The sequence below is a fragment of the Micropterus salmoides genome, unplaced genomic scaffold (assembly GCF_014851395.1).
Source record: "Micropterus salmoides isolate LMB-PRFRI ecotype aquatic unplaced genomic scaffold, ASM1485139v1 Ms_hic_scaffold_4, whole genome shotgun sequence".
NCBI lineage: Eukaryota > Metazoa > Chordata > Actinopteri > Centrarchiformes > Centrarchidae > Micropterus > Micropterus salmoides.
The window spans coordinates 22,044,071-22,062,467 of record NW_024043372.1 but is presented as its reverse complement, the minus strand read 5'-3'; the positions used below and the strand labels follow the sequence as shown (position 1 = coordinate 22,062,467).

The window sequence follows — 18,397 nt, the reverse complement described above, 5'->3', positions numbered from 1 at the left end:
ATTCGTATTACCTAACACGGTATTGGTGCTCTTTGATACATTTTCCATATTGAACAGAGATGGTATGCAAAGACAGGAACATTGGGCCTACATAACTTTATTCTTCATACCTGCACAGTCAGGCTTTAGGGGTAGACAAGAGTTCACATTTTATTTATTTTATTTTGTTATTTAACCTTTTATTTTAACAGGGCAGTCCCATTGAGACTTTTTAAAGGGATATACCAAAAACAACACTTTTTCAACCATACATTGGACACCTAACAGATTCAGATCCAGTTATATAGCAAGTACTTAATATGTGATGGCATATTGCACTTCCAGAATGAAACAAACAGCGCCACAACCACATTGACTCCCACGCTGTGCCCAAAGATGGCATTGCAGTGTACATTCGTTAATGATTACCGGTTAAGCACTTCAGTCATCCGTTTGAAGTTCCCAAAAAAAGTACTAAATTTTGAATTCAAAGGATGTGAGATATTTGCAGTAGTTTATAGTGAGAAGGGAGGTTTACAGGCCGCACGCTCAAATATTAACTTAACCCCGCCCTCCCGGGAGCAACCTGGTCACCCCAGCCACTATTTTCCGTCACGCCATTTTCCATCGAAGACCGAGAGGAACAAACGAGCCGGAGCGCTGATAGACTAAACTGTGAATTGCAACAAACGCGGTAGAGTTTGAATGAACATCTTAATGTTTTGTCGTACTGAAGAATGTCATGCTTGGGTCGATGCATCGTATCAGTACATATTTTTAACGTACTGTTTGAATTATGTGGTTGTTAACTGAATGCTACTCCTCCTCAACACTAGGCCTCAGAAAGGCGACAGCCATTTTAGCTATCGTTAAATAGTCGTTAGCTTCAAAGCGTCGGTTCATGATCTAATATCAAATGTGTGATACAAACACTTAAAATTGCAATATAGGCAGCAATGTGGGGTTAGCCGCTCAGTTAATCAAACGCTTTCTGAAACCTATTTAGGGGTCAGCGTTAGCTTAGCTACCATAAATAGTTCCTGTTAGCTATCAGTTGCTAAAGTAAGGTTAGCACAGTTGGAGTCCGACAGAAAAGTAGGCCAAGCTCCTTTCCGTTTCCAAACATTGTAAAGAATGTATTGTAGGTGCGGTTCTTGGATAGTAGCAGTATGTTTATTATGTAGTGCTAAGTTACTAACGCTAAAAGCTGCAACGATACATCAATTTTTTGGAGGTCATTCTTAAAGATGAGTGCTGCAGAAAGCAAATAGGTGCAATGCATATTACGGAAATGGAAGTAGCTTTATTGTCGTTCATTTTCACACGACACGCTTTGTTAACTTGGCTTTGTCCACAGGCTCAGGCTTTCCCGTTTCACTGCCTTAATTCCCTGTCTTTAATTATTTTTCAGATCCAGTCATGCATCGTGACTGTCCTCTTGACTGCAAGGTCTATGTTGGAAATTTGGGCAACAATGGAAACAAGACCGAGTTAGAGAGGTCATTTGGCTACTATGGTCCTCTCCGCAGTGTTTGGGTGGCAAGGAACCCTCCAGGCTTTGCCTTCGTAGAATTTGAAGATCCCAGAGATGCAACAGATGCTGTGCGTGAGCTTGATGGGAGGTAGGCACAACAATCTAAACCTATTTTGAGATACAGTGGCCAACATGAGAGAAACAGGATTCATTTTGCAGTAATTACAATGGTTAATGATGACTGGTGGTTTCATAGGACATTGTGTGGTTGCCGGGTGCGAGTAGAGCTGTCCAATGGTGAGAAGCGCAGCCGCACCCGTGGTGCTCCCCCTTCATGGAGCAGGCGTCCTCGAGACCGAGACGACTACAGGCGCCGTAGCCCACCACCCAGACGAAGGTGACCCATGTTGTTGTTTGCCAGTGACAAGCAGGGACAACTTATTTTCGCACGATCTTTAATGTGTACTTAAATCTGGATCTGCGACTTACTTACTTACTTTCCACCCTCTTACCCACAGAATATTTGTGGGTAATTGCTTATGTTTTTCCAGTCTAGACAGTACAAGTGCTTGTTATCTTTTCTGATGATTATGCATTTGTGATTGTTGCAATGTCTAAGGCTTGCAGTTTCGTCTCATTGATATTATTATTCATTTTATGTAGGGAGTTGAACAGATACAGTCATAGCCAAATAATGAAATAGGATGTTATAGTAGATTATGTAGTGAAGCCTTTCTATTGCAAAATGCATCTTAAAATCTGGCCTACAAGACCTCTTTAAGCTCTAATGTTTCTTTTGAGGTGTACATTGGTTTGTACACGCTAAAAGTTTCTACATTCATACTGCTTTAAAATGGCGAAATAGGATTAGGCAATTGTCAGGAAAAAGTATCTGTTTAAAAACAAACAAAAAAAATTGGGTGGGGGGGGGGTGAAAGTGCCAAATGTGATGCTTTTTTTTCCTTTTGTTTGAGGATGCTTTTTATTTTTCATCTATATTAATAAGAATGAAACCCGTTGCAGACTCACCACCATGCCTCTTCTCACCACCCTCTGAGTCAATCAACTAGTCCTCTTTCAGCATCATGTGACTGCTGACCATCGTGCCCCAATCGGCTTGGCTGGTGCTGTCACATGACCCAGGCATGGCCAGTCGTCAGGTTGCACCAACCCATTGGTTCCTCAGCATGCCGTTCTCAGCCTCCTCCTCCTTCAACCTTAACCCAAACGGCAGCGGCCCACCTCACATTCCCGACCAATCAGCGTATTTCGTTCCCAAAAGTCTACAACCTACCAACAGCAGCCTTCGGCTAACCAATTAAAGCAGGAAAAAAGCCACAGCCAGCCCCCATCTGCCTGCCACCTAATCACCTTGCAGCATCTGGCCAGTCCTATTCAGCCAATTCTACCTACCCGGCCGACAGTCTGCCTCCCTTTCGTCATATCTAGCTTGTTGAAAACCAAAAATACTAGTAAGTTTTCCTGCTTCATTCAGTACACTGATGATTACAGTTTTGAAAGTGAAGAGACAGCTGGTTTGAAAAGGTTGTTCTTTTTTTTAATTATTTGAATCAGTCCAACTTCACATTTCCAGAGATTTCGATTATAGACAATCATCTGGTATGTCTTGGGGCTCTGAGCAGAATTATGAAGTCACACAAATCAAAACTCTCCTCAACCCCCCAAATGAATATCAAAAAAGTGCTGTATGGTTGGTTTTACCAGAACTTAGCCTGGTTGCTTCCCAAGACTTATTCCCAGCGACCAGTATATTGTTTTGTTATTAGCTTCCAGTTCCTTATGTGCTCCCTGTAAGTGCAGTGGACCAGTTTCATACAGATGGTGGCCTCTGTGTGTGTCTTTTTATTCCCACACCACGGCCAGTCCACAGTGCGGGCGTGAAATCTTCTGATAGGGGCAAATGTAAACTTCCACCATTAATATTCTTACATATTAATCTTCAGACACGCCTTACACTTCAAATTAAATACTGGAATATAATTCACACTGGTGACTTTATTTGAAGACGCACATGGCACTGTGGGATAGGTGAGAGAGAGTTCCTTAGCACCTGCCATCTTTATGCACTAGGTCCATTGCCAGTGAGTTATGTTTTCTGGTTGAGATAATTGTGCTCCTGGAAAAACACCCAAGTCTTTTATTTCTATTTTGAGCTACTGAGATAGACAAAGGGCTGTGTTGAAGGAGGCCCATGTAAGAAAAGGATTAGAATAGCATGGAGCTATACGGGGGATCGGTGTGTCTGTCTGTTAACACTTTGTATTTTCCCTGCGCAGATCCCCACGCAGGAGGAGCTTCAGCCGCAGTCGAAGCAGGTATGTCAGCTTTCAGAATGTCTCACATCCACAGATGCACAAGTTCAACCCAAAAGCTTGAATCTTACAGAAACATTGTTAGTCATTATGGTTGGGGGTAGAATCTGAATCGTTTAAAATCCCTGATTAAACCTAATTAGAGTTAGCTGTCATTTGCAAAGAACAAAAGTTTTAAGTAACTACAACTCAGATTCAGTTTAGATCTGTATTTGCCTGTTGGCTAAGAAGTTAACTAAAGTAATTAACTTTAATTAAGCCTGACTAATGTTCACAACTTTAAAATGAGATGAGCAGCAGAAGGTATGAAATGTTGAGTCATTTGTATTGTTCTGACACATTAAAATAACAGCTGTAAAATAGTGGTGTTTATGCCAGATTTTTCACCAACTTCTTAATCCAAGTACTAGTGATCCTGATTCAGAATTATGAAGTTGGTGAGCTCAAAATACTGATTTGATGGGCCTAAAAAGTTTAACTAGGAGCCTCTCCTGCAATGGAGGTGCTGCGATCAGCTAGATAAATTCTCTAGAAAATAAGTATCCACACTGTTTAAATACAAAAACACACCATCCACTTGCAGCTGTAATGTTTCTTTTCACTCAAAGAGTAGAGCATACAGACGCTGGCTTGCAGAGAGTACTTTAAACAGCTAAGAAAGTTTTCACTGTAACTTTTAAAGAATTCATGTTCATTGGCTAAAGCTAGTATAATCTACGTTGATAAAAGATGAGAGATTTGTTAGCGTTAACCAGAAACCAGATTCAAAATGAAACAGACGATTGGAACCCAACCCCCACTAGTCATGTACATAACTTAGCAGGCAAACATGATTAAGTATCTAGAAGATGTCAGCAATGTTGACTGAATGGGATGGTTTGGCATTTGCAGGTCTTTCTCCAGAGACAGGAGGAGGGAGAGGTCCCTCTCCCGGGACAGGAACCACAAACCTTCGAGGTCCTTCTCACGGTCAAGGAGGTATAGATATCTTTTTGTATTTTAAAATAATTTTAATTCTTGTGTCCTAATATTTGATAGTTTAATGTGAAGCATAGTAATGACTTGCCTATTGATACTACTATAGATCACTTTGGGTTTTCTCTAGACCACTGAGAATAACACTCATGCACGATTAAGCAGCATACAGACCTAGGTGTCCTTTGGTTTGAGTCTGCCAGCTTTGACAACAATTTATTTTTTTTCCCCCCCACAGCCGCTCCAGGTCTAATGACAGGAAGTAGAGGACAGTCTGTCAGGTGTAAAGGGAGTTTGATGAACGGCTGTACAGGCGTTGCCGTTTCATTTGATGGACTTCAACATGGTCATTTTTGTGTTGGGTTTTTTAAACAATCATGCATTTTAGTGTCCCTCCCCCTTTCTTGTTACGGTCATTTTCAAATACGCTTAGTGGGTGTGTGCAGGTGTGTTGCATCACGTAAGTCACGTCCATCTTGTCGGTCTTGAAACAGTTGTGCCACCCATCATTCCAGTTCATAGTTAATATCTTAAGAGCTTTGGTTTTTGTTGATGATGTACTGTGTAGTTTGACTTAGTATGAGTAGTTCCTCATTTTCTTTCTTTTTTTAAAAAGAAGGATTGGGATTTGTTAGAAACTCCCTCCTTTTGATTGTCTGTAAAGCCAACCTATTTTCAACGTGCTACTTTCTTACTTCATACTGAAGGTTTCCATCTGTGAATGGCTGGGTGTAATAAACACACCCCCTCATTCAAGATGCTAAACTATGGCATTGGGTTAAAAAAAGGTGTAATGTACACAAGTCTAATTTTTGAAGTTTACCATTATTTTTTCATTTGTTTGATACGATGTGAAATTGTCTCTCAATTAAACATACCAGTTGATTAAAAGTATGTATTGTATGTATTCTTTCCATCTATTCCTGAAGAAAGGCCAGTATGCAGTTTGTTTGTTTTTTATCAACCATGTTTCTTTTCCACAAGAGGGCACTCCCACAGCCTCAATGGTCCACAGACTGATTATTCAGCTCAGTCACTTTGCCACAAAATTAATTAAATCAAAGTGGCTTTAGTTGGTCCCTCTGTTAATTGGTGGGGCAGTTAATTTGGGTTGAGCAGCTCTGCTTTCCTATTTATTTACCAGTTTCTATTGACATATTTTCAACTTCACTTACACTTAGTTCTTCATAGATGTCACGACACTTAGTGCTGCTGATTTTGCCATGGAATTTGGCTTAATGAGGTATTTTAACATTTTATATTATCCACTTATTATGTTGATAGAAAACCTTTGAAATAGTAAATCATTCAGTAATTCAAATGCATCTCCACTTGAGCTTTGGTCAGTCATAGCTCAGTATTGTCATCAGTTTCATTTTGTACAATAGGTATGCATTAATATGTTGAGTAAAAACATCCAAAATAATTGAGATATCTTGAATACATTTTTAAAACAATCCAAAGATATAAACAAATCTTTAATTGAAACTGGGAAATTCACATTTTAGATATTCAAAACTGAGCAGTTAAACTTTATTTTAACATTTTTAAAAAATACATTACAGAAAATAGCTATATATACATATACATTTATACAGAGAAGTGATGAATTATACAAAGATTTGATTTATTACAGCAGGAGATGGCTGCACAGTGTATATAGCACAGGAAATAAGTTGCAGCTTAATTTGATGTTTGGCTAAAATGAACTGCGGATACACTCCCCTCCAAACGTATTGGAACAGTAAGGCAAATTTCTTTGTTTTTGTTGTTCACTGAAGACATTTGGGTTTAAGATCAAAAGATGAGTTCATGAGACAAGAGTTCAGAATTTCAGCTTTTATTTCCTAGTAGTCACATCTAGACATGTTAAACAACTCAGGACATATCACCGTTTGTATTAGACCACAGCATTCTTAGGTGAGCAAAGTAAGGGAACAAATCTAAACATTTAATATTCGGTGGTATAACCCTTGCTTGCAATAACTGCCAAAAAGCCTGCGACCCATCGACATCACCAAACTGTTGCATTCTTCATTTGTGATGCTTCTTGTTTGTTTCGGGGTGTTTCTCCCTTCAGTCTCCTCTTAAGGATGTCAAATGCATGCTCTACTGGGTTAAGGTCAGGTGATTGACTTGGCCAGTTTCAATGCATTTCTCCGTAAATTGGCAGACAAAATGTTTCTGTACACTTCTGAATTCATTCTGCTGCTACCATCATCAGTTACATCGTCAATAAATATTAATGAGCCTGTTCCAGAAGCAGCCATGCACGCCCAAGCCATGACATTACCTCCACCATGCTTCACAGATGAGCTTGTATGCTTCGGATCATAAGCAGTTGCTTTCTTTCTCCACACTTTGGCTTTTCCATCACTTTGGTAGAGATTAATCTTCGTCTCATCAGTCCATAAGATTTTGTTCCAGATCTTTTGCGGCTCATCTCTGTACTTCTTTGCAAATTTCAATCTGGCCTTATGATTCTTCCTGCTGATGAGTGGTTTGCATCTTGGCCTCTATATTTCTGCTGTCTGAGTCTTCTTCCAACAGTGGATTGTGATACCTTCACCCCTGCGCTGTGGAGGTCGTTGGTGATGTCACTTACTGATGTTTTGGGGGTTTTCTTCACAGCTCTCACGATATTTCTGTCATCAACTACTGTTGTTTTCCTTGGTCGACCTGTTCATCGTCTGTTGCTCAGTACACCAGTAGTTCCTTTCTTTTTCAGGACATTCAAAATTGTTGTGCCAATGGCTCTGGTTGATTTTCCTTCTTTTCTCAGCTTGACAATGGCTTGCTTTTCTCCCATAGACAGCTCTCTGGTCTTCATGTTGATTTATCCTCTTTAACAGGAAATGCAGTCTTTATAGGTTTGAACCAAGGATGAAAACTTAGACTAGTCATGCAGAGCTATTTAATGTTTGGACAATCAACCTAAAAGGCAAAACCTGGGCAACAAGAAACATCTGTCAGTCAATAGTTGTGTTCAATAGTTTTGCATACTTGAAAAATATGTGGCGTCAAACAAAGGGTGATATGTCCTTTTGTTTAACACATCTAGATGTGAATACCAGGAAATAAAAGCTGAAATTCTGAACTCTTGTCTCATACTCTTCTTTTGATCTTAAACCCAACAAAACAAAGGAATTTTGCCTTACCGTTCCAATACTTTTGGAGGGGACTATATCTGTAGTGGTGAATAATGATAGAATGCCAGTCTTGCTACAGTAAAGTAGCATATGGAGATGTTTAATGTCACATTTATGAATTATACATTTCAGATAGATTTAAAATATCCCCTATAAGTTAAGGCTCCTACAAACTTGACAGTAAAAGTAACTTCAGTCAAATACAGAAAGAGTTTTGACCAATTTAAACAGTGGGTGTGCCTTTTTGTTACATACTGTAAGGAAGTCAAGGAGTCAAAGAAAAAAAAGTAACCTGGCAAGTTCATGCCCTTGTCTGTCCCACACACAGACTACATACATGTCCCTCCTATCGTCGTACATGGCGTGTGGTCGTTATGTAATCCACTTTCACCATTTCACCAGAATAGATTAGTGATACGACATCGAAATAATGGTGCTGCTGATATAGTCACTGTATGTGTGTGGTGGCTAAAACTTAATAAAGAGTGTTCCTGGCCAGACTGAGTGCAAGAAAAAGTCTCTACATGTGCAGCTGCGGGTCTTCTCTGGTTCCCACTGTCCAATTATTTCCCTCGGTCACACCCACGGCTCCCAGTTCACGCATACAGTCCACGTGAACCGGCATGAACATAACACAGAGGCACAAGTTTCTCAAATCTACGCGCGCTTTTCCACGAGTAGCGCTCGTGACGTCACAGGCGCGCTGACTCATGGTATCCACGGAGACGGGACTCGCACTCTGTAGAAGGAGCTCGCGGGAATCCACTCAGAAACCCGAGGTATTTCCACCCGCTGTTATGTAACACTGCTGATGTCTCGTGAGTAATGCCTGGTCTGAACACAGGTGCAACTTGTGGAAGCTCAATTTAAGATTTGGTCACACCAACTCAAGTCAGTTTGGGAAACTGATTTCTCACCATTTCATGATATTTTTTGGACTAAACATTTAAATAATATCAAAATATTTGGGGAAATAGCTTAATCACTGTAGAGTTTCTTAAACTTAGATGAGAGGATCAACCACTCCCATTACTGCCGGTGTCCAGCTACTGCAAGCAGCCTGTGAGCTTAGCATTAAGAGTGGAAACAGCTAGCCTGGGGCTGTCCACTGGTAACAAAACCCACCTACCAGCAACTTCAAAACTCACAAATTAACACATTATATCTTCTTTGCATAATCCATTCATTAAACAATAAAAAAAATATATGTTGTGGTTGTATGGGGGATATATAAGTCGGGCTATATCTTTGCCGGGAGTAGTGACATCTTGAAGTCTCCACTGGTTAACAGGCAGCTTCAGTGACAACACTGAAATCAGCCCTGCGATAAAACAGCACAAGGGGCTGCTCTGGTGTTGAGACGAATTGCTTCAGGCAGCCAGACATGAAATTACATCTATAGGAGTTTCATTTTGAGTAACAGCTCTGTGAATTTTAAATCTTCTCAGATTTCAAAACACAACAGGTTAATCTATAACACTGACACAGGACCATTGCATCTCTGTAAAATGGGCACATCTGCAGTTATTTGATCTTTTGAGGCAACCATTGCGAGGTAAACAGTAGAAATACAGTGTTGCGAAGTAATCCACCAGGAATGTGTGCTTGCATTTATTTGACTCGTTAGTGCAGCAGCTTGCCATAAGATGTCAATTTGTGTTGCAGCAAAAGTTGAGCCAGGTTCAACTTTTTTGGCCGGAGCTCTCTGTGTTGGCACCTCTGATACTTTTTAAAAAGGGCCACTGTTAAACTGGTGCCTGTTTATGCACCTAATATTGACACTTATGAACATCAAATGTACTATACTGCGTGTAGCCTAGCCTACATATTTACACATTATTATTATCATCAGGTAACCCAACATGACCCTTGAGTGTAAAAAGACAAGGGCTAAGGTTATATACAATAGGCCTATACGTTACATACCCATAGAGGTAGCCGGTAATAAAGTTGCAAAGAGCACAACTCTCTTGATGACTTTGTGTCACTCAATAAATAGTTAACTAAGTGGCCACGCTTAGTCTCTAAGTCCTTAATTTGGCGCCAACTACTATCAACAACTATCACAGTTTTCACAGTGGATACAGAACAAAGGCTCAGGCCTTAATTTGATGGGGCTCGCAGACCCTCTGCACGGTGCAGCTGTCTTACAGTGCAGAGACAATAAAGTGTCTGCTCAGCTGTACAAATGTAGAGCCTTTCGCTGTACACAGCTGCTGCTCAGTAACAAACAATATACACTCATTGTATCTTTCCATAGTTAAAACTTCGTTACAACTGAATATAGCTGTATTGTAGATTGTGGACGGCCTCCAAGTCTGAGTGTGTTTCTCTTGTGTCCTGTCAGCCTCCCGCTCAACAATAGACTCACTTCATCAGATCAGTTGGGCCTTTATGTGCTGCATCCTACAGTTACAGCTCTTGTTGTAGACATGGTGGGAACTAGGCTGAAGGGTAGCGTGATGGGATGTCTCTTGGTCTTGCTGAAATAAACAAATGTACCTTCAACAACAAGAAGACTGTGGAACACACTTTTAACAGTTATGTTAAGAGACGGAGTTACAAGCCCAGAGAGTTGAAAAAAACTGAATCTAAATTGCTCTTAAATGTTTCAATGAAAAGGCCCAAATCTGACTTATTGTCATCATTCCTTGTAAAACTTAATTTGTCTTCTTTACAAGTTAATGAGTTGACCAGCTTGTTACTACAGTCTAACTGATTTCTAAACAGTTTTGAAACTGTATTAAATCTTTCAACATGTTCCCAAGATTGATAAAAGACATGACAGAGAACATGTAACATGGAACTGAACAATAAAACCTTTAAACCAAAAAGCATAAATGCAAACTAAACCAAAAAAATGAATTGCTTCATCAGCACGCCTAAATACATCAAATATAGCTCAAGTAACATTTCAGCAGCCTATATGTGGTTAAAAAAAGCTCCACCTCAAACAACATTAAAGTGCTGATTGCACATTAATGCATAAGTGATAATAATTAAATAATACAGTATATTTATATATAATAATGCAGTATAACACTGAAATGTAACGAGTTCTTTAACTTTTTATTCTTTAAGTACGTTTATACTTTACTTTTGTAAAAGTAGTAGTAGCCTCCCACAATGTAACAATGTTACTTAAGTAAAAGTACATCAGTTTCACCAGACGAATGTACTCAAAGTATCAAAAGTAATCATTATGCAGACTGTGTTAAATAATGAAATATTACTATTGTATTATTTATAATTAGGTATGTTTAATATTGTAGCTGGTGGAAGTAATTCTGTTTTGTATTGGAAATCCTCATCTGTAAAATAACCAGTGACTTATAAACGTCAGAAAAATGACGTGAAGTAATAAGTGCAATATTCCCTATGAAATTAAGTGGATTAGAAGTATAAAGTAACAAAATTAAAATACTAAAGTGCCCCATATACAAATGTGTACTTCCTAATGAACAGAAACTAACATCCTCCTCGTGTCCTCTTCGGGGTACTGCACGGTCTGCCTCCGTTCTGTCATGCGCTCTAGGAGTCAGAGAGCGAGCTGGAATTTCCTCCCGACTACTACTATGGAGTCTTCACGTGGGCACATGTGTTTACCGAGTGAAATCCACGTGTGTGAGCCAGCAGACCCCGCCTCTGTACGGGAGAGAGAGGGGGGGGGGGGTCCACGCCCACCGGAGTTCATAAAAGTTTAGCCGAGGTCCATGTCTGTGAGAATACTTGGAGAAACTATCAAGGACAGAAACTTAGTCGCTTCAGTTGAGTGTGATTTATCCGAGGAGCTGGGAGAAAAAACATAAAGAGAGCTTTTTCCACATCAGAGCGGCTGTGTAAAAGCAAAAAACCCAACGAGGAGGCACATAAACAGCAGCTTCATTCAACAAGCCGACTTATAATGTAAGTAAAATTACTTTTTGTAGCCTTTAATTTGGTTAATTTTGTGTTTTATTAGTTTGTAAGCAACTCCAGAAACATAGGTTTGGTCATCTAGGTTATTAGTCTATATAGCCTGTAATATATACTGTGTAGTCTACTTTTATGTCTATATTGTTTAATATCTCCACGAATACAAATGATTTGTTTAGGGCTAATAGCTTCCCTGAAGTTGCTGAACTACCTACCTGAAGTTATATAGGTTTTAAACTATCTACATTTCACTTCAGGGTTCAGTTTGTCACTCAAAACTTCACCCAGAGTTCCTGAAAACTCACGCAGGCTTGTTGGGTTATTTTTACATGGTGACGGTGAGGGAGGTCGTCCAGGATCCAGTCAGTGACAGCCCAGTTTGACTGGTCGACACGAGCTAGAGCCTCACGTGGAACCTTGTAGTAAACTGGGCAGGATCTCGCTGCTGACTGTCCTCCTCGTGCCGTCATGCCGCTCATGCGTGGCTCGCTCTCCCGCCACAGCCTTGAATCTCTCCTCCCCGCAGCGCCCCGCCCCGCTCTCCCTCTGACGTCGTATCCCGTGAGGTGGATAGGAGGGGGCAGAGGAGGGGGGGTGGGGTCCCATGTCTCAGAGCAGTGCTCCCCAAAATATTTCCACCCCACTTTACCCAACATAGATGAGGATTGTTATTATTTTATTTTTAATTTTTTTTGTGGACCCAGATTTCTCCCGTGAAGGCACCCCACCTGACCTGTATAGAACAGGTCCACAGTTATGTAACAGTGGGTGGGGACAGGTCAGGAAAAACTCCTGATTAAAACAGACTGCTCATCTTCAAAGGGTCTTCAAAAGGTAGTGTGAATTTATTTATTAAAAGTCCCTTAAGGGCCCCAGGAGGTCCCCGGACCCCATAATGATGAATAAACTGCATCCAGATGTGCCAGATGCTCTTTAATTCGTGTGTGGTGACTTTGATCTCTGACATTTTTACTGAATTTTTGCTTGACTACTAAACTTCTTACATTCATTTATTCCGGTAATCAATAACAATAAACCCTTAAAAAATCACATTATTATATCATTTATTATTTGTTACCTCATGAGTAAGTGATCAGTCATTTTAAGACACCAAATAATTGTATGAAGCTGAACAGATTAAAAAAAAAGATTTTTGATCTTAAATTGAAAGCTGAATTTTAACTAACTTTTTAACACACGCAGTTTATGTGTAATCTTTGTGTTGTGGTTGATCAGGAAGTTGTATGTTTTGTGTTCTGTTTCTTTCGCTGTGTTAAGCTGAGGAATGAGCTGCAGTTCCTGGAAAAATGCCACAGTACATGGTCTCAGATGAGTCTCCTGGCTCTGCTGTGCTGTGTGGCTCCATATTTTTATGAAACAATTTGGCAGCAACCAATTTAAAAAACATTTGACGAGCCTTTCTTTAAATGCCAGGCTTTAAATTCACCGTCAGTCCAAGTCAAACAGAAATCAATGTGTCTGATCTTTTGGCAGTTTTTGTTTTCTGTATCCTATGTCAACTCATCTTCCACATAAAACCGGAGCAGTTTTTGTACTTAATCAGTGACATTAAACTTCATTAATGTCACCTATCATTATCATTATTCTAATTACAATGACCTCTCCTCTCCTAAAGTGCTTTCGCGGGATAATTAGGGTGGGCTGGGACGGGTTTCTCTTGATTGTTCCCTCAAATGGGAATCCTGCCCAGCCCTTCCCGGCTGACTATAATGACTTATTATTCTCCTGAGACATAGCTGATTTCTTCCTTGAGCTGTTACAGTAAAGTGACCATGACCATTTACCCCTTACGCTTGGAACAGTTTGCAGATTAGTGCTGCGCAAATATAAAGATATGAAAAGCACTGATTAAATAATAAGATCCATAAATGTTAAACCGTTTGTGATCTTTATTGAAACAGTCATGGAAGTTGTTCTGGTGAGCTTGCAGATGGTCTGACACTGCCACCTAGTGGTGACTCCATGTGTCCACAGTGAACAAACCTTTGCTGAGAACTTGTCCTCACATGTCTGTCTGAGATTATGTCCAGGCATGTACCAGTGATTCACAGAGGAGGGCTCAGTGAGTCACTGGCTGCTTACCTTCTTATAAAGAGCCTCCCAGTAACACCAGGCTGAGATGCTCTGTTGTTGTTACTGAGGACACTTAAACCGATTAGAGCCATGGTAAGCCTGATTTCTACTTTTAAAACTGAGGCAGTAAAAAATAACTTCTGCTTTATGTTTTGTTGAACTTGGGATTGATTTTTAACATCAAACATCATTGGAATGTTTTTTTTTTGCCTAATTTAAAAATGAGATCGGTGTCAAGATTTAGCTTTTTATTTACTTGGGAGAAATTAATGCAGCTTTTATCTGTACAAAATTATATCATCAAGCGTCCAAGAATAAGAAATTCAGCGATTAGTTGTTTAGCAGAAAATTAATTGGCAGTTATTTAGATAATCGATTAATTGTTTTTGCTTAATGTCACATTAATTGACAATGAAGGTGAAAGTTGGCAGCATCGCTCCCTACTGAGAATGGCAGGGTTAGCCTCATGTCTCTGCTCATCACTGGTTTTGTCCACCAGCATCTTTTTCCAACTAACCGACGGTCTTTTCTGTGTTTCATGCAGTGTAGAATGACGGCTACTCACAAGCGGAGCCTGAGCCCCATGGGGAACGGCCCCGCTCGACGAAATCTGTTCGGCCCAGTCGACCGGGAGCAGCTACATGCAGAGTACCAGGCTGCCCTGCGGAAAGACCTGGAAGAGGCTTCGCAGCGCTGGGGCTTCGACTTCATCTCGGACCAGCCTCTGGAGAGCGGCGATTTCCAGTGGGAGTGCGTCACCGGTGCCAAGGTGCCGCTTCTCTACAGGTCCTGTATGCTTGGCTTGGGAAAGGCAGATGGTCAGAGGGCAGTTACGCCCAAGGGAGCAGTTACACCCAAGGGAGGAAGGGTGGGGCCGTCACAGAGCGAGAAGGAGAACATCCCATGTACGCCAGAGAGACGTGCACTCAACCCAGAGGACCTGGAGAAAACACCGGAAAGGAGAGGAAATACTGCGCTGAAGAGGAAACAGACAAACATTACAGGTACCGATTGAGATATTCTAAGTGTGAACAAGTGGAGCTTTAATTTCATGTGGATTCGCATGAGCTCATCTTCCCGTTCTTTATCCCAACAGATTTCTATCAGGCTAAAAGAAGAGTAGTTGGGATGCCACGCAAATCCGGCGAGTGATACTCTGGTTCTGTTTCACTAATCCAAGAGAACCACACATACAGTACTACGCTCAGGAATACTACGCTCTGCATAGACTCTGCACTCATCAGGGGGTCCTGTACCCAGTGAATCATCTGACGACAGAAGGGACCTCAGCTACACATAAAGTTAATTAGGGTACTGCATTCAGTGGGGGGGGGGTTGGTGTTTTCCCAGGGGTAAGAAGGGGACGTTTGAGCAGAGAAGATTAACAGTAATCTCTCGTATCAGTGGATTTATACTCATTTGGATCATGAGGATGCCAAAGTGTTGACTGACATTTCCTACTGTACATTCCACAGTGCTAAAAACGCAGCCTCTGCTCTGCAGAAACTCTGGGCTTCTTTGAGCTCAGAGATACGACAGATGAACAAATTACTGTACACACTTGAAGCAGTTGTCTTGTAGGTTAGAATCATTCTGTGCCGTTAAGTTGAGGAGTGGATGTGACAAAACTGCAGAATGATTGTAAATGGTAGAGAATGCATGAAGCCCTTTGGCTCCTTTGTTCAAATCCAGTATTGTTTTTCTACGTTGTTTTTTTTCTATGTGTATCATGAGGGCTAAGAGTCTTTATTTCCTACAAAACATTTGTTATACTTTATATATCCAGATGTACAGCTGTGTTTTCTCTACCATCATGTACTCGTTGGAAAAAGCTTGAAGTGTTCTGACATCCTGTACATGCAGTCGCTTTGCTTAGATTATTAACGACAGAAGTGCCATCATGTTCTTTTACATTCTTTCCATCTGCTGTATGTCGATTGATTCTCAAAGCAGATCTCCACCAGTGCCCTGTCCAGACTCTGACATGTGTACAGCACCAGGTAGTGTAGGTTAGGAGCATAGCACCATGGCTTTGGAACGACGCTCAAAACACTTATATTTAGGTTTATTTAGATATATATCAGAGATTTATCTATAGAGTTTAATACAGCACTGTAGTAGCATTATCATTCATTATCATGACATTGCAGTATTGCACATACATCTGATAGGTAGTGTATCCGAAGGACCCAGTTTCAAGTGCGTTTTGGTATTTAAGAACAATCAGAGGAAAGAGTTTTCAGAAGCAAACGTATTATCTACAAAGCTAAAGCTGAGTGCTTTATTCTTTTCTATTTGGAAGCGTAGTGCAATTATAACAGACAATGTGTTATTATCTGCCTCAAAACAAACAAGACCCTTATTTATGTCTATGTTGGCATATCCTGCTGCTATGGGTAATCTGAGTGGGTGTCAAAGAAGGTCAGGGTAATGCTAATCCTTTACGAATTGACATCTTAGAAATGTTGGCCACTGCAAATACGAAGCTAAGTAAATACCAGAATTACCCCAAACAATGAATGCACTTCTGTTTGTAGACGCTTGTGCACATGTCCTACATATTCTTTTATGTTGAAAGCTACAAGTGAAAAGATTTATCCTTATTTATTGTGAGATACTATGCCTCATGTTAATTTAGGTTTTGTTTATTATAAGAATTCCAATAAAATGTTCAAATTATTTTTTTTGTAAATGTTTTGCTTTATTGTAGTATTTAATTTGTTCGATCCTTCTTCTCATGCTCATTCTCATGAAGTGTGTGTGTGTGTGTGCATGCTTGCACACTGGTGTGTGAAAGACAGGTTATCAAAACTGATGAATAAATATGTGAAATAGCCAGGAGTCAAATCTCACTTTTTAAAAAATAAGTCCAAATACAAAGTGTTTTTCGTGTTTCATATTTACCTGCAACATTAGTAGAAGTATTCAGATCCTCTATTAAAAATAGTCCTTTACAATCTAAAGTTCTGCATTTACTTAAGTCAAAATACTGAATTATTATCATATGACAATATACTAAAAGTACTCATCATTGAATTTATATACAGCCCCTGTCAGTGTTATATATTAAATGTAAATGTAAATGCTCCGTACTTGTATAGCGCCTTTCTAGTCTTTACAGCGTTGTATTAGTGTATGTAAAATAATTCATTTGAAAGGTAGCCCAACTAGTAACTATAGGTGTAATATATATGTAGCGGGGGTAAAAGTACAATTTTGAAGTATAAAGCCATATAAAATGTAGGCAGGTAGAAGCTACTACAGAAGATTTTAGATACTAAACATCAGATCAGCTTATGAATAATGACACTTTTATAATAACTAACACTATATAACAAAGTTAAAATTAACTCCACATAATGGTATTATGGTTCTAGGGTCAGTGTGCTTTATGCTATCAACGGGCCCTGTACTGTTACTGTAGACAAATGGGCTGCTTCAGATCAGCTAACCTACCCACTATGCATTGGTGTAAGCCATCCGGTGCACATGTTAATAGCTCTATGTTTCTGTGTTATATTGTATGTCTCTTGTTAAGTGTTTCACATGCTTGCTGCAGCACAAATTGCCCACTATGGACAAATAAGAAATTGATTAATCGATTGATTGATCCACCTCAACCAACTACATTGCAATGCTATTTACACATGAATGCATCAGTAATAATTTATGCATAATGAGTAGACCTACTTACAGGTTTAATACTCTAATTACATTAGAGGTACATGATTTGAATTGCAGAACTTTCATTTGGAAAATAATATTTTTACATGGTGATATTCCTTTATTTACATACGAAAAAGTCTGAATACTTTCTTCTCCACTGGTATTCGGTCTAGAGGTTGGGGCCACAGTGTGAGAAGCACTTACTATGTGCGTTTACAGGGAAACAGGTGTGAGTGTGGTGGTTTTGTGTAACATTCCCTCCACCTGCAGATACACACCTCTCGCTTGTGCTAGTAAAGAAGAATTTTCAAATCACAGAAAGTACAACAGCTGTGTAAAAACTGACTATATCTCGCTGCTGTCCAAAGCATCTGATTGTGACTGAAATAATTTATTATAGATGGGTTCTTTGTTATCAACTTTATTTTGAGTCGGATGATAAAGGGTAGCGGGAGATTCTTTGGGTGTGGCATAACATAATCAAACTCCAGGCAATCAGGTGGATGATTAACAGATAATACATTACCCATTAATAATAAATAAGGGCTAATATATTAGTGTATTTACGATGTATTGATTGAAGCAACCCTTTTGCAGTGGTGGAATATAACTTGCATGCATTCACTGAAGCACTATACATTTAAGTACAATTGTTCCAATGTTTGAAACTTTATACTTCTACCTTACATTTCAGAGGGAAAACTGTTTTTACTTCACTACAATTATTTTCATCTGCTACTAGTTACTTTGTTGATTTAGACTTAACATCACAAAACTTATGATCAGGTTATAAAACATGACACACTGGTATA

At 39.8% G+C, this 18,397-nt stretch overlaps 2 protein-coding genes across 4 annotated transcripts; both read left to right on the top strand.

Annotated features, from left to right (window-relative positions):
• The first annotated feature begins 523 nt into the window (after positions 1 to 523).
• srsf3b (serine and arginine rich splicing factor 3b) lies at positions 524 to 5,655 on the top strand. Its single transcript, XM_038696940.1, has 6 exons — positions 524 to 673; positions 1,391 to 1,601; positions 1,710 to 1,850; positions 3,751 to 3,789; positions 4,678 to 4,764; positions 5,000 to 5,655. The coding sequence occupies exons 2-6, from the start codon at positions 1,399 to 1,401 to the stop codon at positions 5,025 to 5,027; spliced, it is 498 nt and encodes a 165-aa protein (XP_038552868.1). The 5' UTR covers positions 524 to 673; positions 1,391 to 1,398; the 3' UTR covers positions 5,028 to 5,655.
• A 5,952-nt stretch (positions 5,656 to 11,607) lies between these two features.
• On the top strand, positions 11,608 to 16,755 carry cdkn1a (cyclin-dependent kinase inhibitor 1A). Of its 3 annotated transcripts, none has more exons than XM_038696824.1 (3): positions 11,608 to 11,816; positions 14,464 to 14,923; positions 15,016 to 16,755. In XM_038696824.1, exons 2-3 carry the CDS (start codon positions 14,470 to 14,472, stop codon positions 15,069 to 15,071), a joined length of 510 nt encoding a protein of 169 aa, XP_038552752.1. In that variant the 5' UTR covers positions 11,608 to 11,816; positions 14,464 to 14,469; the 3' UTR covers positions 15,072 to 16,755. The 3 variants fall into 3 exon arrangements, with proteins under 3 accessions (XP_038552752.1, XP_038552751.1, XP_038552753.1); XM_038696823.1 differs by lacking the exon at positions 11,608 to 11,816 and adding an exon at positions 13,884 to 14,012; XM_038696825.1 differs by lacking the exon at positions 11,608 to 11,816 and adding an exon at positions 13,974 to 14,012 and having other exon boundaries at positions 14,469 to 14,923.
• Positions 16,756 to 18,397: the final 1,642 nt, after the last annotated feature.